Source organism: Hylobates moloch, unplaced genomic scaffold (assembly GCF_009828535.3).
Source record: "Hylobates moloch isolate HMO894 unplaced genomic scaffold, HMol_V3 SCAFFOLD_8, whole genome shotgun sequence".
NCBI lineage: Eukaryota > Metazoa > Chordata > Mammalia > Primates > Hylobatidae > Hylobates > Hylobates moloch.
The window spans coordinates 47,612,806-47,638,796 of record NW_026652283.1 but is presented as its reverse complement, the minus strand read 5'-3'; the positions used below and the strand labels follow the sequence as shown (position 1 = coordinate 47,638,796).

The following is a 25,991-nucleotide window of genomic DNA, read 5'->3' as shown; positions in this document are numbered from 1 at the left end:
ATTGACTTGGCAATGCGGGCTCTATTTTGGTTCCATATGAACTTTAAAGTAGTTTTTTCCAATTCTGTGAAGAAAGTCATTGGTAGCTTGATGGGGATGGCATTGAATCTATAAATTCCCTTGGGCAGTATGGCCATTTTCACGATATTGATTCTTCCTACCCATGAGCATGGAATGTTATTCCCTTTGTTTGTGTCCTCTTTTATTTCATTGAGCAGTGGTTTGTAGTTCCCCTTGAAGAGGTCCTTCACATCCCATGTAAGTTGGATTCCTAGGTATTTTATTCTCTTTGAAGCAATTGTGAATGAGAGTTCACTCATGATTTGCTCTCTGTTTGTCTGTTATTGGTGTATAAGAATGCTTGTGATTTTTGCACATTGATTTTGTATCCTGAGACTTTGCCGAAGTTGCTTATCAGCTTAAGGAGATTTTGGGCTGAGATGATGGGGTTTTCTAAATATACAGTCATGTCATCTGCAAACAGGGACAATTTGACATCCTCTTTTCCTAATTTAATACCCTTTATTTCTTTCTCCTGCCTGATTGCCCTGGCCAGAACTTCCAACACTACGTTGAATAGGAGTGGTGAGAGAGGGCATCCCTGTCTTGTGCCAGTATTCAAATGGAATGCTTCCAGTTTTTGCCCATTCAGTATGATATTGGCTGTGGGTTTGTCATAAATAGCTCTTATTATTTTGAGATACTTCCCATCAATACCTAATTTCTTGAGAGTTTTTAGCATGAAGGGCTGTTGAATTTTGTCAAAGGCCTTTTCTGCATCTATTGAGATAATCATGTGGGTTTTGTCTTTGGTTTTGTTTATATGCTGGATTACATTTATTGATTTGCATATGTTGAACCAGCCTTGCATCCCAGGAATGAAGCCCACTTGATCACGGTGGATAAGCTTTTTGATGTGCTGCTGGATTCAGTTTGCCAGTATTTTATTAAGGGTTTTTGCATCGATGTTCATCCGGGATATTGGCCTAAAATTCTTTTTTTGTTCTGTCTCTGCCAGGCTTTGGTATCAGGATGATGTTGGCCTCATAAAATGAGTTAGGGAGGATTCCCTCTTTTTCTATCGATTGGAATAGTTTCAGAAGGAATGGTACCAGCTCCTCCTTGTACCTCTGGTAGGATTCGGCTGTGAATCCATCTGGTCCTGGACTGTTTTTGGTTGGTAGGCTATTAATTATTGCCTCAATTTCAGAGCCTGTTATTGGTCTATTCAGAGATTCAACTTCTTCCAGGTTTATTCTTGGGAGGGTGTATGCGTCCAGTAATTTATCCATTTCTTCCAGATTTACTATGTTATTTGCTTAGAGGTGTTTATAGTATTCTCTGATGGTAGTTTGTATTTCTGTGGGATTGGTGGTGATATCCCTTTATCATTTTTTATTCATCTATTTGATTCTTAAATTGTGTCTATTTGATTCTCCAATTTTTTTTGTTTTTGTTTTTGTTTTTGTTTTTGTTTTGTTTTGTTTTGTTTTGAGACAGGGTCTCACCTTATCACCCAGGCTGCAGTGTGGTGGCACTATCTCGGCTCACTGCAGACTCAACCTCCTGGGTTCAAGTGATCCTCCTGCCTCAGCCCCCCCAAGCAGCTGGGACTACAGGTGTGTGCCACCACACCTGGCTAAATTTTGTATTTTTTTACTAGAGGCAGGGTTTCACCATTTTGCCCAGGCTGGTTTCGAACTCCTGAGCTCAAGCAATTTGCCTGCATCAGCCTGCCAAAGTGCTAGGATTACAGGCGTGAACCACTGTGCTCAGCCGAGGTTTATTTCTCATATGCAGCATTTATTTAGATTTTGTTTATGTAGTCTGAAAATCTTTGTGCTTTGGTTAGAGCATTTAAACCACTTATATTTAATTTAATCACTAGAATATTTGGATTTCAACATGCCATGTAACTATTTGTTTTCTATTTAACCGATTTTTATCCTATCTTTTATTAATTGCTGGATAATTTTATATTATTACTTTTTGTGTTTTTGATCGTAAGTTTAGTTTTCATGGGTATGCTAGAAATTACAACATGTAGTCTTTATTTGTTAGAATCTAACATATGTAATTACATTAAATACTTCCTTGAAAATTCAAGGAGCTTACACCATTTGAACCTCTATTTACTACTTCTTATATTTTTAAATATTGTTGTGATGGGTTTTTTTAATAATTTTTTTTTAAGTTCCGAGGTATATGTGCAGGATGTGCAGGATACGGATAATAATTAGGCAAAATATTACAGCAATTAGAATTTTACAACCAGAATTCCACATTGTAGAAGTTATTCTCTAATGACAAGTCAAGGGGGAAATGTATGCTCTTCTCAAGAAAAATGTTACTTTTATGTTAATGTTTCCGGTAATGCACAGCGACACCTAATGGAGGCAAACCAATATTGCAATCCATTGGTGTAACAGGTATCAAACTCAGTTGTGGCCTATAGGATCCCCATTAACAGTGATACTCTTAATACTCATATTCTAACCCTATATTTTAAACCTTCTTGTAAAATTTATCTCTTTTCACCTAGAAGCAATCAAACTCCAAACAATGCTGCAGGCAGAACCACACATGAACAAGCTATTTTCTCCAGAACCCTTAGATCAACCCCAGGAGGAGGCCCAACTGCTGTTATCCCACACAACGCCCCTTTTCAGCAGGCAGTAGCCGGAAAGAATTGTCATCCAATGCCCCTTAACAGCAGTTAGGTTTGCTTAGAGAATAAGTTCAGGCTTAGGCCATTTTTGTAACTTGCAATATGATTGGGAGAAATATGATATTGGATGGCTAAAATAACTTTAGCATTAATCTTACAATTCCTTTCCTTTAATTATGATTTTTTTCTGACTTTCATAGACCCTCTTACAACATACTTAAACTTTCTGACATGTCCTAAACATTCTTCCTTTAAACAACCAGTCTTCTTTTTTAGGACAAATATTTACCATACAAAATCCTTTCTTTTATAAAATCTTCTTCTTTATAACCTTCTCTTTATAGCTTAAAGTGCATCATATTACCAATCTTCAGTACAAAGTCCTGTTAAACTTAATGATAGTAAAATTTTCATGCTTCTTTCTTATCCATAACTATTACTCCTGCCATAAGCAAAACAACCTTGACTAAATCTTTCCTGCAATTATTAATCCTGTTATAAGGATAATAATTAGGCAAAATATTACAGCAATTAGAATTTTACAACCAGAGTTCCACATTGTGGGTGCTACAGTGTATAGTTCTTTTGCAAGCAGTAGCATGACTATAACAATTCCCACAAAAGTGGCATAGTAAATAATTTCCATTTGGAACTTTACTTGCCAAGACATAACATTTCCCTTTGGGGATTTACAAAGTTACAAATGCGATTCTATGAATAATTAAAATCTCCCTGCAAATATGCATTAAAAAGAAGTTTTAGTATCTGGTGATGAACTTTGAGAGGAAAGATTAGAAATAATAAAAAGTGTCTGGTGAGGGAGGAGAGGACTGAGTAAGATGAGTAGCCCTCACTCAGTTACTTATCTTTTATGATTTTCAGCTTAAGATCCTCTATTTCTTCACATTGATATTTATGACATTCCTCTGAGTTGTCAGGGGTTGCTCCTTCAGCTCTTCAGGCTTTGACTTGAGTGTGATGTATCCAGGAGTTGATTCCTGTAACTTTTACTGCTGAGGGGGTTGAAAGAAGAACAGTGTAGGGCCTTTTCCAGCTTCACTTAGGGAAGGAGACACAACTGAGAGTTTTCACCAGTACCAAATGTCCTGGGTTAAATAAAGGTGGTTCTGTTTCCTGGGATTGGGTTCTTGCTAGCTGTGTTAATTTCTATTGGAAGTGAGCTAGAAGTTCACATGCTTCACCAATTGAGAGGTTTCCTGCCTGACACAGTCTCTGAGCACATTGGTAAGTTTTTGTCCTTTCCCAAGTGAAAAGCTTGGCAAAGGATTTTAAGGACTTTCCATTGGCTGGAGCCTGGCAAATAGAGTTTGCCATCCTGACTGTAACCATTCTGAGAACTGAAAAGTATGCCCTTGAGAAGTGGCCTATTTTATTTCTGCAGGGGAATACTGGGGTTTAATTTCTCTTATGAAGCCTTCCTAAATTAGAAGGGGCTTGAAGCATGTTGATGCTCTGAGGCTTCCTTGCCTTTGACTTAGCTGCCTGATCAGCTAACCTATTTTCTTCAGCTACCTTATTTGTTCCCTTTTGATGTCCCCTACAATTCATCCCTCCTATTTCTCGTGGAAGAAAAACTGAGGATAATAACATGCTAATTTTGTGGTGATATTTTATAGGAGGTCCATTGGTGGTTTTCCTTTTAAATGGCAGCATGAGCATGGAGAGCTAAGAAAGCATACTTGGAGTAGGTATAAATGTTAGCTACCTTTCCTTGTGTAACTCAAGTGGTCTTGTAAGAACTATTAGCTCAGTTAATTAAGTGCTTGTGCCTGGGGAGAGACATTATTTAGAGCGACTATTGTTTATCCTGCCTTATGTACTTCTTGCTTTACTGACTGTTTGTTAGCTAAGAGCTCCCCCTAGAGGACAGTGATTCTGCTACATCATGGGGAGTGTAAACAGTTAAATTTTATTTCCTAGGGTTAACTTGAAGGCTATTTTTTCACTAGTAGAGCTATTATGACAATGGTTTGGAAGCACGTGTCAACAATAGGTTCTTGTAACTGCAACTCAGGTTGAGAAAAATATTCGATTAGAATTTTTCCTGAGATGCCCCTTCCGGTCGTCCTGTGGGAAGAGGGGAGGCCTGGAGTGAGAGGGGAGAAAGGAGACTGGCTCTAGTGTTTAGAAGGAGGTCTGCTTTCCTTCCTTTAATTTCTAGAATCACCCGGGGGTCCTGTGCTATAATAGCAGTTTGAGCCACTGGAGTCGGCGTTTGAGCCTCAGGACCCATCAGTCCTGCTGGACCATCTGTGAGAGTGGTCCTGAACCCAGTGACCTCCACCTCTGGGGGCAGTTCCATCTCCAGTGATCTCCGCCACAGGCTGGACAGGGGCTTCGTCTTGCTGCCTGGGCATTCCTTCTTAAGATGCCACACCGATAGAAACTAGCGGATGCAACTCGGGGATCCTGGACTTTGCAAGCCTGCAAAGCTGCTGCTACAGCCTCTGTCCTTCTCCTGAGCTTTCTCTCTTTCTTTTGGGCCTCCCCCGGTCCCTATTATAAAAGACCGAAGTGGCCACCTTCAGGAGGTTCTCTAAGGTGCTATCTGGTCCTATAGCTTGCTTCTGTACTTTCCTTCTAATATTGGGGTTCTAGTACAGCCTCTATCAGCCTTTCCGTAAAGGCTACGGAATACTTATCTGGCTTCTGGTCTATTATAGACAGTTTAGAGTAATTGAGAGGGTTGGTCCTGGTTTCCCGTAGGCCTTCTAAAATGCATATTAAAAAGTGCTTCCTTTTCCATTTATCTTCTGAGTTACTGGGGTTCCAACTAGGGTTGTTTACCAGAATTGCCTCTCTCCCAATTGGGAATGGTGTTTTTGCTATTTCTTCACTTTCCCTATCTGCTTTCTTCCCTTTTGGTGTATTATAGGAGATATATTGCTCATCTCCAAAATTTTCTGCTGCTTGCAGAGCTGCCTGCTTTTTAGCTGCTGTGAGGGTCTGGTTTAGGAGCAGCATAACATCCCTCCACGTGGGATGAAATAGCTGAGTTAAATTTTGGAAAGCCTCTATATACCTATCAGGGTCATTAGAAAATTGGCCTAAGTCTCCATTTATTTGCCTAAGGTCCTATAATGAGAAGGGAACTTGAAGGGGCCCCAAATAAATAAGGGGAATCCTCAGATGGTTTCCCTGGAGGTTACTTCTCTAATTTGGGGGAACTATTCTTTTTTGGACCTGCCTGATGTGATTGTTAAAAGAGTTGGGTTGATCTTACAATGTTTGCAAAGGTTTAGTAAAAATGCCATGCACTTGTGCAAAAGAAAATGAGTTGCTTTTCTTTTTGAAGTCCTGAGGTTAAAGAAGTTCCAGTGTTTCAGAGTGCACTCCAGAAGGTGCAAGCTGAATCTGTTACCCATCTGGAAAAAGATGTGAGAGTTCTTTTAGTCTCCTTCCTTTCCATATGACCCAGGGTGGAGGACAAGACAGGGGAGCATCGTTCTGGCTGTTTTCCCTCCCTTGTTCTTGGGTCCCGGCACCCTGTTAAATATGCCACCTATGGTTGAAGGCATGGTCCTCCAAGCTATGGAACCGGATGAACTAAGTGATGCTTTACCCACACAACCTTAGCTTATCCACCTCGTGTCATTCCTCTTTTCACTTCCTAAACCCGTTTAATCTGCTGGCTCCCCAAAAAATGAGAGACTGTATCATTTTTGGGCAAGGCTCCTTTAATGGAGGCAATGTGCCAAATTGCCTGCTATTATGGCCCATGCTAAAGCATTTACCTTAGAAAAATGGTTCCGGTTAACTTCCAAACTTAGAATCCCCTTACTAAGTACCATTTTAATAGGAAACAGACTAGATGTCTTAAAAGAACATAGGAACTGAGTGGCTATTTTCATGCTTATGGGACAATATCAAGACTAAAATTTGGCTATGGAAGACATTTTACTCCTAACTGCTAAAGGCAGAACTTTCCTGTTCACAGAAGTAGCTTAGAGCCTAGTTTCCAGTAGAAAAGGCACAAAAAGGAGAAGTTGGGAAGCTGCAATGTACTGTAGAGAACCAACAATGTGTGTTATGGAGAGAATTTCTATTTCCACTAGTCATTTATCAGTTCCAGGAGCCTTTCGGCAGAGTCTTCAGGGTTTTCCAGGCATAGAACTTTGTCATCTACAAAGACAGAAAGTTTGATTTCCTATTTTCCTATTTGGATGCTTTTTATTTCTTTCTCTTGCCTGATTGCTCTGGCTAGCATTTCCAGTACTATGTTAAATAGGAGTGGTGAGATTAGGCTTCCTTGTCTTGTTCCAGTGCTCAAGAGGAATATTTTCAGTATTCCTCCACCACTCAATTTGAGCACCAGTCTCTACCGTGAGATATGGCATCTCCTCTTTTTCTTTAGCTTTTCTTTAAAACCAAAGCCTAGGTTGTAGAAATTAAGCTCAGCGATTGGTAACAGTACCCTACATCACAAACAAATTTTATAACATTTGAATTAAATTTATGTACCAAGCACCTCTAAGCATATATGTCAAACACCTCCAACCTTTACAACAACCCTGTGTGATACATTTGAACATCCTTATTTGAAGGAAGAGAAATTGTGGCTAAAAGGTGAAGTACCTGTAGGTCAGGGATGGGACCATTTTTTAAAAAAGACAGCTAGTGGTACTGTCCCTTACCAACTCAGGAACGTTGGGTGGGGGGCAGCCAGGGGCTACCCATAAAGCACCAGCTTCTCAGAACTACATTTGGCTTTAACTGACTTTCCAGTAACCTTGATAATAAAAAAGATCATAATTTTTCCATCTAGAGAAAGTAATCCAGGACCGGAAGGAGTCTCTTAAGGATAAGCTAAAACAAGATACTACTCAGAAAAGACGCCGGGATTTTCTGGACATACTTTTGAGTGCCAAAGTAAGTCTTCTAAACTTCTGAACACATTCAACTCAATAATTAAATAATAAAGAAATAGGTTTTGTTTATTCGCACCTGTAATCCAGCATTTTGGGAGGCCTGTAATCCAGCATTTTGGGAGGCCAAGGCGGTCAGATCACTTGAGGTCAGGAGTTTGAGACCAGCCTGGCCAACATAGTGAAACCTGGTCTCTACAAAAAACACAAAAATTAGCTGGGCATGGTGGTGCATGCTTGGAGTCCCAGCTACTTGGGAGGCTGAGGTGGCAGAGTCGTTTGAACCCGGGAGGCGGCAGAGCATGACTCTGTCTCAAAAAATAAATAAATAAGTAAAATTAAAATAACAAATAAATAAATTAGAAAAACTTACTTATATGATAACTGATGTATATTGAACTTCCCTTGTGAAGATTTTCCTGCTTGTCCTCCCAGGGCTTTCCTTCATGCCTCCAGTGTCACATTTTAATTATCTGGGCACTTGTCTATCTTTTTCCAAGCCCACAAGCTGCTGAAACCTTCTTCCTCAACATGGGGTCTATAGACCAGCAGCATTGGTAAAACCTGGGAGCTTGTTAGAAATGCAGAATCTCAGACCCTGCCTCAGACCTAGTGGGTTAGAATCTTCAGTTCAACATATCCCTCGGTGTTTCATTTGCAATTAAAGTTTGAAAAACCCCATCCTAGAAGACTAGGATCATGTTTTATTCCTATTTCCCTAGTGATTAGCACAGTGCTTGGTGACTGTCTCATGAGGTGTCCATGTGATGTTCACAGGAAAAGTGAAGGACTTGGCAATTGACAGTCACTCAATATATGACAACTATTGTTACACACCAGGCTAGCAATCCTGTAAGGATAAAATTAGATTATATGTGTAAAGATACTGACATGTGGTGAGAAAAACAATATTTTTATTTTATTTTGTATTTATTATATATTTTAATACATATTTATTCATAATTTTTGCTTATGTGCCAAGCATCTTCAACCTTTATTATAACAACCTGTGGGGTATTTATAAATATCTTTATTTAAGGAAGAGAAATTGTGGCTCAAAAAGTGAAGTCAACTGCTCAAGATGACATACCTAGAACTAACAAAGCCAGGATTTAAGACAATTCTGGTTTGGTCCAAATCTCATGCCATTTCCATTGTACCAAATGGCACCATGTGAACATAATTTTCCATCATCTTCTCCAAGTGTTCAATAAATATTTGCTGAATTTAATTGTGTTGAATTATTTGAGGGAAGAAAAATAAACAAATGCTCTGTGAGGGAACAAAAATAAATAAATACTCTGTGAACTCAACTTTCATTGTGTTCGCTACCTTGATCATGTGAAACACGACTCTTCCTAAACCAGTACTACTAAGAACAGGGCACTGCAAAACGAGGTGGATTTGCAAGTGAAATAGAATTGCCAGGAACTAATGACTTGTTAAAAAAAAAAATTTAATTTTCTGCTGAGCATGGTGGCTCATACCTGTAATCCAGCGACACAGAAGACAGAGGCAGGAGGATCACTTGAGGCCAGGAGTTTGAGACAAGCCTGGGCAACATAGCGAGACCCCCATCTCTATAAAAAATTTAAAAATTATCCAGGTGTGGCAGCACTGCCTGTAGCCCTGGCTACTCTGGAGGCTGAGGTGGGAGGATCACTTGAACAGGAATTCAAAGCTAATCACGCCACTGCACTCCAGTCTGTGTGACAGAGCAAGACATCGACTCTAAAAATAATAGTAAAAAATAAAATAACATTTGCTGATTAGAAAAATAGTACACACTGTTTTTATTTTTAGTTGATACCTTTTTTCTTTTTGATTTCCAACTCTTAAGTTCAGGGGTACGTGTGGAGGATGTGCAGGTTTGTTACAAAGTAAACCTGTGCCATAGTGGTTTGCTGCACAGACCATCCCATCATCTAGATATTAAGCCCAGCACTCATTTGCTCTTCTTTTATTTATTTATTTATTTTTTAATGGAGCCTCACTCTGTCGCCCAGGCTGGAGTGCAGTGGCGCGATCTTGGCTCACTGCAAACTCTGCCTCCCAGGTTCAAGTGATTCTCCTGCCTCAGCCTCCCAAGTTGCAGGGACTACAGGCATTGCCACCACACCTGGCTAATATTTTTGTATTTTTAATAGAGACGGGGTTTCACCATATTGGCCAGGCTGGTCTCGAACTCCTGACCTCAAATGATCTGCCCGCCTCAGCCTCCCAAAATGCTGGGATTACAGGCGTGAGCCACCATGCCTGGCCTCATTAGCTATTCTTGATGCTCTCCCTCCTCCCAGCCCCCACCCTCCATCAGGCCCCAAGTGTGTTGTTCCCACACCACGTGTCCATGTGGTCTCATCATTCAGCTCCCACTTATAAGTGAGAACATGTGGTATTTGGTTTTCTGTTCCTGTGTTAGTTTTCTGAGGATAACGGCTTCTAGCTCCATCCATGTCCCTGCAAAGGACATGACCTCATTCCTTTTTATGTCTGCATAGTATTCCATGGTGTATATGTACCACATTTTCTTTATCCCATCTATTATTGATGGGCATTTAAGTTGATTCCATGTCTTTGCTATTGTGAATAGTGATGCAGTGAACATACATGTGCATGTATCTTTATAATAGAATGATTTGTATTCCTTTGGGTATATACCCAGTAATGGGATCATTGGATCAAATGCTACTGCTTTTGACATCTTTGTCATGAAGTCTTTGCCCATGCCTATGTCCTGAATGGTATTGCCTAGATTTTTGTCTGGGGTTTTTATAGTTTTGGGTTTTACATTTAAGTCTTTAATCTGTCTTGAGTTGATTTTTGCACATAATGTAAGGAAGTTTCAATTTTTTCCATATGACTAGCCAGTTCTCCCAGCATGGTTTATTAAATAGGGAATCCTTTTTCCATTGCTTGTTATTGTTGACTTGGCTGAAGATCAGATGATTGTAGGTGTGCAGTCTTATTTCTGGGTTCCCTATTCTGTTCCATTGGTCTCTGTGTCTGTTCTTGTACCAGTACCATGCTTTTTTAGTTACTGTAGTCTTGTGGTATAATTTGAAGAGGCCTCCAGCTTTGGTTTGTTTGTTTGTTTGTTTGTTTGTTTTCTTAGGATCGTCTTGGCTATTCAGGCTCTTTTTGAGTTCCATATGATTTTTTTTTTTTTTTTTGAAACTGACTCTCTGTCGCCCAGGCTGGAGTGCAGTGGTGTGCTCCCGGCTCACTGCAACCTCCACCTCCCAGGTTCAAGTGATTCTCATGTCTCAGTCTCCCGAGTAGCTGGGATTACAGATGCCAACCATCATACCCAGCTAATTTTTGTATTTTCAGTGGAGATGGGGGTTTCACCATGTTGGCCAGGCTGGTCTTGAACTCCTGAACTCAAGTGATCCTCCCAACTCGGCCTTCCAAAGTGCTGGGATTACAGGTGTGAGCCGCTGCACCCAGCCCCATATGAATTTTAAAAGTTTTTTCTAATTCTATGAAGAATCTCAATAGTAGTTTAATGGGAACAGCACTGAATCTATAAATTGCTTTGGGCAATATGACCAATTTCATGATATTGATTCTTCCTATCCATGAGCATGGAATGTTTTCCCACTTGTTTGTGCCATCCCAGATTTCTCTGAGCAGTGGTTTGTAGTTCTTCTCGAAAAGGTCCTTCACTTCCCTGTTAGATGTATTCCTACATGTTTTATTCTTTTGTGGCAATTGTGAATGGGAGTTCATTCATGATTTGGCTCTTGGATTACCTGTTGTTGGTGGAAAAATAGTACACATTAATTGTTAAACAAAATTAAATAGACACTAAAGAAAATTAAAACTGCCTGAAATCCCATTTGGTAATACTACTATTTTCCTTCAATATTTTGTCTATTCAGCTTGTATATTTTTAAATTACTATTAACTCACATATTCATATGTAATACATTTCTAATACTGCCCTTTTCACCTAATAATAAATCATGAGCTTTCCCTTTATCATTAAGAAGTTATTCAAAGACATAATTTCAGTTACTACATAATGTCCCATTTTATGGATTGTCCATAATTTATTTTACCTTTCTCTATTTTTGGCCACTTATGGTCTTTCCTTCTTTTGACTATGGTATTAAACATTCTTGTACATAATAAACACTTTCTTAGAGTTTATTCCTTTAAGTAAAATTAATAAATCATAAAATATGAACGTCCATAGGGCTCTCGATTTATTCTGCCCAGTTGAATTCTGTTGAGTCATTTCTTTTTACATCGCCTGGTGTTCTGTTAAGGTTTGAAAAAAGTAAAATAGAAAAATATACGCCAAATTAGTTGTATTAATTTTGAATTTTACAACATTAATCTTTTTGTATTATCATTGCTACAATTGAAAAAGATAACAATCCATAGCCAGCTTTGGATAAAGATCATCACTGTATTTTTTAGAGCGAAAACACCAAAGACTTCTCTGAAGCAGATCTCCAGGCTGAAGTGAAAACGTTCATGTTTGCAGGACATGACACCACATCCAGTGCTATCTCCTGGATCCTTTACTGCTTGGCAAAGTACCCTGAGCATCAGCAGAGATGCCGAGATGAAATCAGGGAACTCCTAGGGGATGGGTCTTCTATTACCTGGTAAGATCTGTATTCCTATTTCATCCTGAATTTCCTCCTTATACATTTGATTATTTCTCTCTTCTGGTATCAGTGAGTTATTGTGCATTGGGATAGTCTGTATGCATTTGGAAGGGTAAGGATGCAGGCTAGAGTCCTGTGTTATTTACAGATTATCACTAGTTTTTATATAGAAAAACATTGTGTCAATCAGACAGTATTCAGTACGCCCTATTTTATTACTTTCCTCACTTCAGGCACTGGTACAATTGCGGAAGGAATAGTCTGCCTAACATGTTTATGTCACGGAAGGCAGGAATATAACAAACCCCTCTTTCTCCAAGATGTAAATGGACTTCTTAGGACTCCAGCTTTTACCACCTTAGATTGCCCAAGTAAGATGTTCAATCACTTGACATGAAAGAGAATTCACACCCCTCTTCCTTATCACCATCTCTGAACCTTAAACACTGCCAGCCCACAATTATGGTTAACCTTGAGCTGCTGGGTATTTCATGGTGTTAATAAAACCAAACTGATCATGTTTTAAAAACTTTTAAAATGGTGAAACATAGAACACATTCAAAAAGTACAGGGAACAGATGTACAGCTTAAAATGTTGTCTAACAAACAGCCATATAGTTGCAACCCTGTTTTAAAAGAAAAATTGCACGTTACCAGCACTGCTAAAAACCTCGTGCCTGCTTTCCCATCACAAACCCCCTCTTTCTCCAAGATGTAAATGTTTTCCTGACTTTAATAACATTCATTCTTTGTTTTTGTTTATAGTTTTGTTGCCTAAGCATGCAACTTTAAATACTGGAGTTTAGTTTATCTTCTGTTTGAAGTACATATGAATAAAATCATACATTCTTTTGTTTGGCTTCTTTTGCACAGGATTCACTCATTTTGTAGAGGAGTTTCTTTTCGGTCATTTTCATTCCTCTATGGAACTTCGTTATGTCTAAATCATGAATCCTATATCCATTCTAGTGTTGATGAACATTTAGGCTATTCTCAGGTTTTGTTTTGATTTTGCTATTACAATAGCTCCCTCTTGTCTGTGATTTCACTTTCCATGATTTCACTATCCACAGTCAACAGCGGTCCAAAAATATTAAATGAAAAATGCCATAAACAACAATTTATAAGTTTTAAATTGATGCCATTCTGAGTAGCATGATGAAATCTCCTGCCATCTCACTCTGTCCCATCCAAGATGTGAAGCGTTTCTTTGTCCAGCGTATCCACACTGTATATGCTACCTGCCAGTTGGTCACAGTTGGTCTTGGTTAGCCAATCAGTTGTCATGGTATCACAGTGCTTGTGTTCAAGTAACTCTTATTTTACTTAATAATGGCCTAAAAGCACAAAAAGCATCTATGCTGGTGTATTGTTATAAATTGTTCTATTTTATTATTAGTTATTGTTATTAATCTCTTACTGTGCCTAATTTATAAATTAAACTTTATCATAAGAATGTATGTATATGAAAAAACAGTATATACAAGGTTCAGTACTATCCACGGTTTCAGGCATCCACTGGGGGTTTTGGAGTGTATTCCTCACAGATAAGTGGGTACTACTGTATAAATAATGCTTTTAAGAACAACCATCCAGTCCTGGAATTTTCTTTGTTGGAAGACTTTTTGTTACTGATTCAATCTCACTACTCATATTGGTCTGTTCAGGTTTTCTATTTCTTCCCAGTTCAATCTGGGTAGGTTGAACGTTTCCAGGAATTTATCCATTTCTTCTAAGTTTTCTAGTTTGTTAGTGTATAGTTGTTCATAACAGTCTCTAGTGACCTTTTGTATTTCTGTGGTATCAGTTAAATGTCTTCTTTTTCATTTCTGATTTTATTTGGATCTTCTCTCTTTTTCTCTTTGTCAGTCTAACAGTGGTTTATTGATTTTACTTATCTTTCAAAAACCAACTTTCATTTTATTGATCCTTGCATTGTTCTTTTAGCCTCTATTTCATTTAGTTCTGTTCTGCTCTGATCTTTATTATTTCTTTCCTTCTACTAATTTGGGGTTTGGCTTGTTCCTGTTTTTCTACTTCCTAGAGGTGCCTCATCAGATTGCTTATTTGAAATCTTTCTAGGTTTTTGCTGTAGGCACTTATAACTATAATTTCCATCTTAGCACTGCTTTTACTGTATGTCATAGGTTTTGGTGTGTTGTGTTTCAACTTTCATTTGTTTCAAGAAATTTTTTTATTTCCTCTTTAATTTCTTTCTTGACCCAATTGTTGTTCAGGAGAATGTTGTTTAATTTCCATGTATTTGTACAGTTTCTAGAGTTCCTCTTATTATTGATTTCTAATTTTAGTCCTTTGTGGTCTAAGAAGACACTTCATATGATTTTAATTTTTTAAAAATGTGTTAAGACTTCTTTTGTGTTCTAACATAAGTCTATCCTGGAAAATATTGCATGTGCTGATAAGAAAAATATGTATTCTTCACCTATTGGACAAAACATTCTGTAAATGTCTGGGAGGTACATTTAGTCCAATGTGCAATTTAAATCCAATTAATAAATTTATAAAGAAATTAATAAATTTATAAAGAAATTTGTCTAGATGATTTGAATAAAACTGAGAGTAGGCGGCTGATGCCTCCAACGGTTATTGTATTAAAGTGTATCTCTTTAGATCTAACAATATTTGCTTTATATATCTGGGTCCTCCAATGTTGGATGCATACATGCTTAGATTGTTATAGCCTCTTGCTAAACTGATCCCTTTATCATTATATAATAACTTTCTATGTCTTTTTTACTATTTTTTACTTTTTCTCTGATATAAACATAGCTCCTCCTACTCATTTTTGGTTTCTGTTTGCATGGAATATCTTTTTCCATTGCTTTACTTTCAGTCTATATGTGTCTTTACAGGTGAGATGAGCTTCTTGTATACAGCATATAGTTGGGTCATGTTTTTTAATCCATTCAGCCAATGTATACCTTTTAAGTGGAAATTTTAATTCCATTACATTCAGGGTTATTACTGATATGTGATGGCGTATTCCTGTCATTTTATTAATTGATTTCTGGTTGTTTTGTATATCCTTTGTTCTTTTCTTTCTCCCATCATTTAGCATTGTGGTTAGGTTGTATTCTATAGTGGTAACATTTGAGCTTTTTCTCTGTCTTGTTTGTGTGTTAGTTCTACCAGTGGTTTTTATATTTTCAAGTATTTTCATTATGGCAGTTATCATTCTTTTACTTCTGGGTGTAGGACTCCCTTGAGCCTTTCTCATAGGTTAAGGCCAGTGGTGATGAATTCCCTCAGCTTCTGCTTGTTTCTCCTTCATTTATGAAAGATAAATTTGCTGGGAATAGTATCCTTGACTAAACATTGCTTTCTTTCAGCACTTCAAATGTATCATCCCATTCTCTCCTGGCCTGTAAGGCTTCTGCTGAGAACTCTACTGTTAGCCTAATGGAGGTTTCTTTATAAGTGACTAGTGACTAGACACTGTTCTCTTGTTGTTTTTAGCATTTTCTCTTCATCTTTGACTTTTGACAGTTTGACTGTAATATGCTGTAGAGAAGACCTTTTGAATTGTGTCTATTTGGGGATTTTTAAGCTTCCAGTATGTGGACGTGTGAATCTCTTAGTAGACTTATGAAGTTGTCATCTATTATTTTATTAAATGGGTTTTCTAATCCTTTTGTTTCCTCTTCACCTTCTGGGACACTGAAAATTTGAATATTTGGTCATTTTATGGTGTCTTATGTGTCACATAGGCTCTGCTCATTCTTTTTTATTCTTTTTTTAAAAAAATTGTCTAACTGGGTTATTTCAAAAGACCTGTCATCAAGGTCTGAGATTCTTTCTTCTGCTTGATCTACTCTAATTGTTGAAGCTTTCAAATGTATTTTGTATTTCATTCAATGAATTTTTCAGTTCCAGAATCTCTGTTCAGTTCTTCTTTTTTTTTTTTTAAGAGAGAGATCCTCACTCTGTTACCCAGGCTGGAGTGTAGTGGCATGATCATAGCTCACTGCAGCCTCAAACTCCTGGGCTCAAGCAATCTTCCTGTTTCAGCCTTCCAAGTAGCTGGGATTACAGGCATGTGCCACCATGCCTGGATAATTTTTTTTTAACAGAGATAGGATCTCACAATGTTGTACAAGCTGGTCTTGAACTCCTGGCCTCAAGCCATCTTCCTGCCTCAGCCTCTCAAAGTGCTGAGGTTACAGGTGTGAGCCATCTTTTTTTATGACATCTATCTCTTTGGTGGATTTCTCACTCATATCCTGAATTTCTTGTCTGACTTCTTTGTAGTGTTTTTCAGCATTCTCTTGTATCTCACCATGCTTCTTCTTTTTTTTTTTCTTTTTATTTTATTTATTTTTTTTTAGACAGAGTTTTGCTCTTGTTGCCCATGCTGGAGTGCAATGGCACGATCTTGGCTCACTGCATTCTCCACCTCCCAGGTTCAAGCAATTCTTCTGCCTCAGACATTTGAGTAGCTGGGATTACAGGCACATGCCACCACAACCAGCTAATTTTTTTCATTTTTAGTAGAGACAGGGTTTCACCATGTTGGCCAGGCTAGCCTTGAACTCTTGACCTCAGGTTATCCTCCTGCCTCTGCCTCCCAAAGTGCTGGGATTACAGACATGAAGCACCACACCCAGCCTCACCGTGCTTCTTTAGTGTCAATATTTTGAATTCTTTTTCCAGGATTTTGTAAATTTCTTTTTGATTGGGATCTGTTGCTGGAAAATTATTGTGTGGTTTTGGAGGTGTCATTTCCTTGCTTTTCATGTTTCCTGTGTTCTTACATTGGTATTGTGCATCTTGTGTAATAGTTGCTTCTTCCAATTTTTTGAATTTGCTTTCATAGGGGAAGACTTTTCCTGAAAATGTATGCATAGTGTTCATTGGGTAGGATGCTTTGGCTTTGATTCTGGGCATGTGCAGTAGTGTAATCACTGTATGATTTCTTCAACTATAAACAGCATCATTTTTGTCTGTGATTTACTCAGTGGCTTAGCATGCAGTTGTTAGTGGAAGCTGTGGTGAAGTTTTGTTGGGGAATGGGATACACGGGCCAGTCTTTGGGTCCCAGCAGTGGCTACCTCAGGCTGAGCATGCCCGTTCTTGGGCACCAGGGTGATGTATACTAGCACCAGTGTTAGCTGCTCCAGGCAGGCCAATTCTTTCCAGGTAGCTTGCCTGGGTTCTGGAAATGGCAGTGGTGGGCCAGGTGGGTGGGTGAGTTCTTGAGCCCCTGGGCATCAGGCGTGTCAGACAACCTGCTTGATACTAAGCAGTCCACGTTGGTATTGGTGGTGGCTGTGATGGGCTGAGCAGGCCAGTCCACAGCCCGCAGTTGACACATGTGGGTGGATACCAGCTGTGGTGGTAGCAGCAGATTGAGTGAGCCCAACCTCAGACCCCAGGAGAAGTGCTCAGGTGTCAATGATAGACTGGGCAGGGCAGTCTCCAGGGCCCTAGACAGCATGCTCAGGTACTGGGAGGAGTGGAGCCAGCCTGAGCAGATCTGCCCTCAGATCCCCCAGTAGTGTATGCAGGTGCTGGCTATGGTAGGCAGGGACAGGGTGATCCCCAGGCTGCTAGAAGAATGCTTAGATGAGAATGGCAGCAGCTGAGTTATGGCCCTGCTACTGGAGAGGGAGGGGGTGGGGTTGTGGTTTTTTTTTTTGTTTTTTTTGTTTTTTTTGTTTTTTTTGAGATGGATTTTCGCTCTTGTTGCCCAGGCTGGAGTGCAATGGCGCGATCTAGGCTCACCACAAGGGAGGCGCTGCTTTCATTTGGAGCAGCCATAAGCAAAAGGCTTTTGTGGGATGAGGGTGGCTCATGATTTGCTAGCACCTTGGCCCTTGCAGCTACAGTTACAGGCAGTGGAATTTGTCCTCAGGGTGCATGAAAATGTGTGCCCACCCCTCTGCTGGGGGTGATAGGATCACTGGCAGTGGCTTCCACCCTGGCCCCAGCAGCAGCAGCAGCAGCTGTGGTAGGGAATGTCACTGGGGCTTCAGGGATGTGGAGATGTAGAGGCTGTTGAACCCCAAGGCAAGACACAGTTTGATGGGGGCTGAGCTCTCCAAATGATGCCACACTGCAGCTGCTGAGGACTCAGGGGTCTGTGGGACCCAGTGTGAGCTCTCTCTCTGGAGCAATGTCTTCATGCAATCTCCAGGCAGCTCCTTATGTTAGTCTCAGGGCCTGCAAAGGTTAGTGAGCTATTCCATAGCTGGTATTGTAAGAGTCCATGGTGGGAACGTGGATCACTGGAGGGCTCTCAATTATTCTTTTCCCAAATTAAAGAGCTTCTCCAGACTCCCAGTTGATCCCCGCCAAACAGGCTGCCTCACTTCCCTCTCCTTCCTTGCTTTTGGTGCTTTCCATCACTTCTCTGTTGAATTCCAGCGTTCTCCCTTAGATGATCTGTTTGAAGTGTAATTATCTACTTGCTATGTTGGTTTCTGTCTGTGGAAGAGGTGAGTACCAGATGCTGCTAGTCAGCCATCTTAGAACCACATCCCTATTTTATATTTTTTTACAATTCTAAAGAGGCAGAAATACTTATTCATTCATAGAAGAGGCACTCCGGATATAAATACAGTCCACATCTCTATCCAAATTTTCACAGATGTGTGATACTGGTACAGGAGCCCTGGAATAAGTATGTCTCAGGATAAGAGCCCTATAACTGCGGGGGGGAACAAAACTTTTACATGTGAAAAGTGGTAAGTGTTAACATTTAGCTTTTCCTAAGACATACATGGTACATCTGAAGTCCTCCTTTGGGTAAAGAAAAAAATCATTCCAGTTACAAAAATGGAGAAAAGCTGGGCTTTCAGTGCAATGCCAAAGTGACTACTCCTCCTTTTCCTTTCCTCCTATGCTTCTACCCAGGGAACACCTGAGCCAGATGCCTTACACCACGATGTGCATCAAGGAATGCCTCCGTCTCTACGCACCGGTAGTAAACATATCCCGGCTACTCGACAAACCCATTACCTTTCCAGATGGACGCTCCTTACCTGCAGGTCTTAAAACTTTTTTTTTTTTTTTTTAACAATGCAGCTGTGCTGGATTGAAATGTCTTAACACACTCATGTCTTTAACAGTTATTTATCCTTAAACTCTGTGGAACCTAGGGCCATTCTTATTTCCCAGAGAGGGAGAAAGAGGATAGAGCTCTCAGGACTATCCAAACAGGCACAGGATTACCAAGGTGCAAAAGTACAGAATCCTGCCATATGGACTGAGGAGTGGGTGAGGGGGCCTTCATGAAGCATCATGGCTTTAACACTGAACCTTAAAGGACTAGATTTTTATCAGCAAAGATGAGAGAGCCAGCACTGTGAGCAGAGAGAAGAGCAGACACAAAGCAGCAGGCAGCCTGCCTTCTCCCTTCCCTCACGCACACCAGCAGGGCATGTCACTGGAGCAATTGCTATAATCTACCAGACTCCAGGATTCACAGAGGGAAATTGTGGGACTATACCTGGAGCCATGATGTAGTCAGATCATAGAGTTTTCTGAAGGCCAACCTTTGTGTTCAGCCTTTCTCAATCAAGCAGCAGACAGATTTAAGACGTCTAAGCTGGGTGGCATGATTATAGTTATTTTTTAGAAAGATTAATACATTGGTGAGATGCAAGATGGATTGAAAGGTGACATTAGAGACATAAAGGAATGAGCTAGAATTTATCTTTGACCTATGTTGAGGTGTGTTTCTACAACTTCCTGCAATTTAACTGTCTTTCGAATATTGGATTTGATTGGGCAGTCTAATTAAATGTAGCAATATTTAATTGCTACTGTGCTACCATAGTTGCCCAATAGCAATTAAATATTTGTTTCCTACAAAATCAGCTTTACTATTGTAATAACAAAAACAAAAAACTACTTAGTACTTACTAGGGACTAAGCCTTGTTCCATATGTTTTGCATGTATTAACTCATTTTATCCACCCATCCTCCTGCCCCCCAGTTCTGCTGTGGAAATATTAGTGTTATGCACATTTTAGACAAACAGGAACAAAAAGGTAAAATTTCATCCCTAGTAAATGGTGGAACTAGGACTTGAACCCAAGTAGTGGGACTCTAGAGTCTGTGCTCGTAACTACTACACTACAGCAACAACTTAAGCTTTCTCTGGGATCTCTCTAGAGAAAGATCTTTGCTATCACGGGGATCTTTGCAATCATCTAGTATCTAAAGAAGTTTCCTCTTTTTAATTCAGTGTTATTTTTCACATAGTATTTATTGTAATATTTATTACCTACATAATATTGCATCCATACACATAATATTCCACCCACCTAGTTGCTCCAACAAGACAGCTCAGAGTCAACTTTTACTACCTTTTTCCTTAACCTTGCATGTCAATAGTACCTAAATCCTGTCAATAATCTCTGGTTTTTTCAACATCAATAAAATGATGATTTATTGCTGCCTTCCAACACAAGAAAATTATTTTCTCTACTTCCATTCTAGATCGCCTAAGCCCTGTAATCCACAGAGTCTTAAAATCCCCCGACCCATACAAAAGCTACATGTTGAAAATGTGAGAATCAGCATGCCTTTTAATTTTTCCCATTCAGGTCCTTTCTGTTTCATGTTCCTTTCACTTTCCTGATCTTGTGGCTTTTGCAGCTGCTGCAGGTAACTTTCTGGGCTTCAGACAATTCTGTTGAGATCTGGATGGATGTTGGTGGAAGAGCTGGCTCCACCCTGGCTGACTCAGTTTTAGGCTACTTATACGTCATCCCTGGTCTCCTGCAGTCTCTGCCCTTTCCTTCAAGTGCCTTCAGGGGCTGCACCTTAATCTCCCTCAAGCTACAATGAGGGGACAGGAAGTGTACAAGCAGAGTTGCCTTCACCTCACTTTACATTCCTTTCCGCCACACCTTCTTGCCCTCCAGAGCTTTCAGGCCTTCACTGGACCTCACTGCTCATCTGTGTCATTTCCTGTTACCCTGCTTTCCTTCCTGCCCCCTCTCCTACACAGAGGCACTCCACAACTTCACTTTCTTCACCCCAAGCTTGGATGCCTGGATTCATCACTCCAACTTCCCCCTTGGCAATGCCGTCAACTTCCTTGAATATTTTCCCTTTCTCTACTGTCACTCATCAATAATTCAACCAGCATTCTTCTATACACTTTCTCTGCCCTGCTAGTGGGCCCTTGAATGCAGCTATAGCACAACGAAGCATGTGCCAATGGATGCCTCATATCCACCAGACCCACCTCTTCCCCTATATTACCCAGAAATCCTGTTTATTTCTAAAAAGAAACATGTTTGTGATGCCTCCTTTCTCTCCCACACCGCACAATATCACTTACACATTTTCATCACTCTCCACCTGTGCCTCCGCCATGGCCCCATTCACTCTTGGCAAAAGACCTACTACATTATGTGTGCCCTTCTCTTCATTTGCTGGGCCAACAATTGCCTATTAAATGTCTGCTCTAGGCACTTTGCTTTGTTTTGAGCATACTACGATGTGCAAAATGTCCAAAAGAAAGCATGTCATCTACCTCTTTCCCCTAAACCTGTTCCTCCTCCTGCATTGCTCCATTAATGAATGGCACCATTGTCTGTGAGTAATTTTAAGTGAGAAAGCTAGAAGTCATCCTCACACCTCCACCATCTTCCTTACCCAGACAGTATGCAAGTCCTAGAATATCAGCTATTTCCTTCTCAACAACCTTGCTTCCACGATCTCAGTTATTGCCTTTGTCAATCTTCATTGGCCAGAGTCCCCTAATTTTTATATTTCCATACTTAGCTATCTACAAACCAATCTACTTAGAAAAGATAAATCATAAGTCTAGGTAAATTCTAAGTTCCAACTCAAGAAAGCCACTTGAGTGATTCTGTTGCCACTTGTCACTCCTAAGATCCCACGTATACACATATACTGAAATACAAAAAGAAATAATCCCATAAAGTGAAAAGAATGGAAGGAAGGTATTTAACAAACAAAAAGAGAGAGAGAGAGAGTTTAATGAATTTATGAAATTAAAAAAGAAGGTAGGATTGGGCTGCCAAATTAAAGAAGAAGAGAAATTCCCAGTTTTAAAAGGCAACGAGGGGGTGGCTGCAGAAAGACTTGCAGAGAGTAGAGGGTGGCTCTACTTTTTAATCCCATAGAAAAGGTTTAGAAATTGTGGTCTTAATAAGCTTAGTAAGGCTGAGCTACTTTAGGAAAAGTGTATATTAATCACCTAAAAGAAATAGTCAATCCTAAAAATTATATTTTATCTTTTAAAAGTTAACTTTTAATTTAGAGCCTAAGGTACAATTAAACACTATTCTGGCAGAGAAAAGGGGATGTCCAATCTGCCGACAGATTGTGACTTAAATGATACACAGATTCCTGGGAGAGCAGTCATTTTCTCTGGACAATGCAGATCCCTTTTCACTAATCTTATTAAGAGATATTTTGAGCCTTGCTCAGAATTACCTAGATTTGTGGAACAAAGAAATTGGAGTTAGGAACACAGATTTAGGGAGAGGAAGAAGATAAAATCAGATCAGTTGGAGGCAGTCATTAATCTGCCTTTTGTAAGTTTTTTTCCAGGGAATCTTCACTGACATTGAGTTAGAGTCATTGAGGTGTTTTCAGATTTTCTACATGGCAAAAAGAAAAAAGATGGCAAACCATCAAAAGTTATGAATTCTATTTCCTTTTTGCCCTAAGGCTCCATGGAGATTTAAGACCTCAATAAAATAGGAAGTTTTCCAAATTATGTCTTTTTCTAACGTATTCTTGGTTTAAAAATATAATTTTGTTAGATAATGTGCATGCTTTTTTATTATAATGAATATACTCATAAGGTGTCAGTTTGATTCTCTGGATTAATAAAACCCATGCCAAAAAAAAATAAAAACAAAACATATTCCCTCAATAGCCAATAATAGACCTATCAATGGCCTAGTGTGTGCCATGAATCTGATGGTCCAGTAAGCCTCTGTGGAGAGGGACATGGCCCAAAAAAATGAGTGTTCTATGAAATCTCCTAAATAATTCACAATCACTAAATAGAACAAAACACAATGGGTTTTGTGCCACTCATGGGAGAGATCCATGGCAATCAACCAGACACTCTGGCTGTAAGCCAGAGCAAGCAGAAACTCCTAAGAAAGACAATAACAGACTTAGGAAGTCAAAAATATCTCATCTGAGGACATTGGCATGTGCCTGTAATCCCAGCTACTCAGGAGGCTGAGGCAGGAGGATCACTTTAGCCCAGGAGTTTGAGGCTACAGCAAACTATAATCGCACCACTTCCCTCCAGCCTAGGCAACATAGTGAGACCTTGTCTCAAAAAAATTTTTTCATTGACCATGATTTGAGACTCACCCAAAGGAGGTAATAATTGATGAGCCTGTGAACCATACTTCTTAGGTATTAGCTACTACTGAACTTCAATGGGCAGTCTGTTCTGATGATCTTGGTGAGACTTCCAGAAACTGTTCAAGAGAGAACAAGGCTTCTGGAACCAAAAATTGAAAAATGTAAGAATGTGTACTGCCAGGATATAAACCTAATCCAACCACAGAGGTTAGACCCTATGATTGAGGCTTGGGAGAGTTAAATAACATTGGGTTTTTGAAGCTCTAAACTTCAAAATCTCTAACCCATGTTAAGAAAGCAAATTTCTTGAATGTCCTTGATTAGCTAGCAATATGTGGATTAATCACTTAGGAAGAATTTGTTAACGGTGACCTGGCCATTTGTTTTTTGAAAGTGATCTTTGCTGTGTGGATGCAGCACTGTTACGGTGTCCCAGTTGCCATTCTAACCCAGATTAGGTGTTTACCTCAGTCAGTAAGCTAGCTGGCCATGTCAGGATTGGTGAAGTTCAAAAATTAGTCTTCATAATGTTAAAAGCCACAATTCATCATGAATATAAGAGAGCTATCAATACCTACCTATGTATCAAGTTACACATCTGCAATTTTTTTTTTTTTTTGATGGAGTCTCGCTCTGTCGCCAGGCTGGAGTGCAATGGTGCAATCTCTGCTCCCTGCAAATTCCGCCTCCCAGGTTCAAGTGATTCTCCTGCCTCCACCTCCCGAGTAGCTGGGACTACAGGTGCATGTCACCACGCCTGGCTAATTTTTGTATTTTTAGTGGAGACAGGGTTTCACCGTCTTAGCCATGATGGTCTCAATCTCCTGACCTCATGATCCACCCGCCTGGGCCTTTCAAAGTGCTGGGATTACAGGGGTGAGCCACCGCACCCAGCCCTGCAATTTTTTAAAGCAAACTATAGGAAATGAAGAGGAAAACAGTCAGAGGCACCCTACGAATAGATTTTAACTGCCTTTCAAAGACCTACGCAAACCAAACAAATAAAGTATACAGGCCATCTAAACAATGTAATTCATAAGGTAGACTTTATGAGTACAATATTAAACTTTTTCCCCACAAATAGAGAACACACTTTCCTTTTAAGTACACCAGCAACATTCCTTAAAGTTGACTGTATAGTAGACCACAATAAAAAAACTTAATTACTAAAAGAGAAACATTACAAAATAGTATTCTTTAAATTAAGACAATAAAAATGGAAATAAGTAACAAAAATTTTTCAAAAAGTTTCATTCATCTGGAGTTTTTTTTTTAATCCATTAAAAACTCTCGGGTTAAAGCAAAATTACAAAATAAAATCATGACCATGAAAACTGTACATATCAGAATTAATGGTCTGCCACTAAAGCAGCATTCAGAAGAGAAGTTATAATATTAAATGCTAAATATTTTTATTAATAAAAGAATTAAATTAAACATTGATGTCAAAAACAACTGGAAATAAATCAGTTGGGAAAAGAATAAAAGAGTAAACTAAAAGGAAACAGGTGAATTAACAAAGGTGAACGCAAAAGGTAATGGTATGGAAAGCAGAACGGCTGCATAATTAGTCAAAAAATACAATAGCCAATGGAGGAGGGGCTGGTCAACAAAGAGACACACCACTAACTAATATCACACAAGTCTATGCACAGAGATTTGAAAAACCAGAAAAAACACTATATAATTTTATAATACATAATTTACTAAAACTGATACTGGTAGAGATAAATAGTCTAAGCATGCCAATTTTCATAGGACTAGAGAAAAATTGTAGAGCCCCTGAAAAGGAACCAGGCCAATGCAGGTTTTCAGAAACTTTTTCAAACCTTTAAAGACCATATAATCCCAGTAATACTTAAAGTTGTCCAGAGCATAGAAAAATAAAAACTTAGAAAGTTATTTAAGGAAGCATCACATTGATAACAAACCTACTAAAAATTGCACAAAAATATATTTAGATAAAAATCACTTATGTATATAAATACAAAAATGTTAAATAAAATATTAGTAAACATAATCCAATAGCACATCAAAATAGATATATTGGCTGGGCAGGTGGCTCATGCCTGTAATCCGAACACTTTGTCAGGCCAAGGTGGGAGGATCGCTTGAGTCTGGGCAACACAACAAGACCCCGTCTCTACAAAAAGATAAAATAAAATAAAATAGTATATCATGGCCAAGTAAGTAGGTCATATTCCAAAACTGCAAAGATTATTCAATATTAGGAATCCATTAATATAATTTATTATGTTTATAGATTTCAGGAGAAACCCATATCATCTCCACCCGGATCAATGGATATTCCATAACATGATAAAATATTACTTTAGTGCCATATTGACACTATATCCCATGTGGTTCTATGGCTCCACAGTATAATAAAATCTCCCAAGTAGCTGACTAGGAAAGGAAAAAAAAAAAAAAAAAGACAATACTCTCACTCTTTGCTTAAACTTCTCAGTGATCCATATTGGTTTCAAC

The 25,991-nt window shown here is 39.2% G+C and overlaps 1 protein-coding gene across 1 annotated transcript in view; it reads left to right on the top strand.

The window, feature by feature from the left end:
• LOC116473119 (cytochrome P450 4Z1) overlaps positions 1-25,991 on the top strand; it is a 56,938-nt gene that overhangs the window by 22,964 nt on the left and 7,983 nt on the right. The window contains exons 7-9 of the mRNA XM_032160760.2: positions 7,455-7,558; positions 11,980-12,170; positions 19,047-19,180. Of these exons, the coding sequence (XP_032016651.1) occupies positions 7,455-7,558; positions 11,980-12,170; positions 19,047-19,180 (429 nt within the window). The remainder of the gene's footprint in view (positions 1-7,454; positions 7,559-11,979; positions 12,171-19,046; positions 19,181-25,991) is intronic.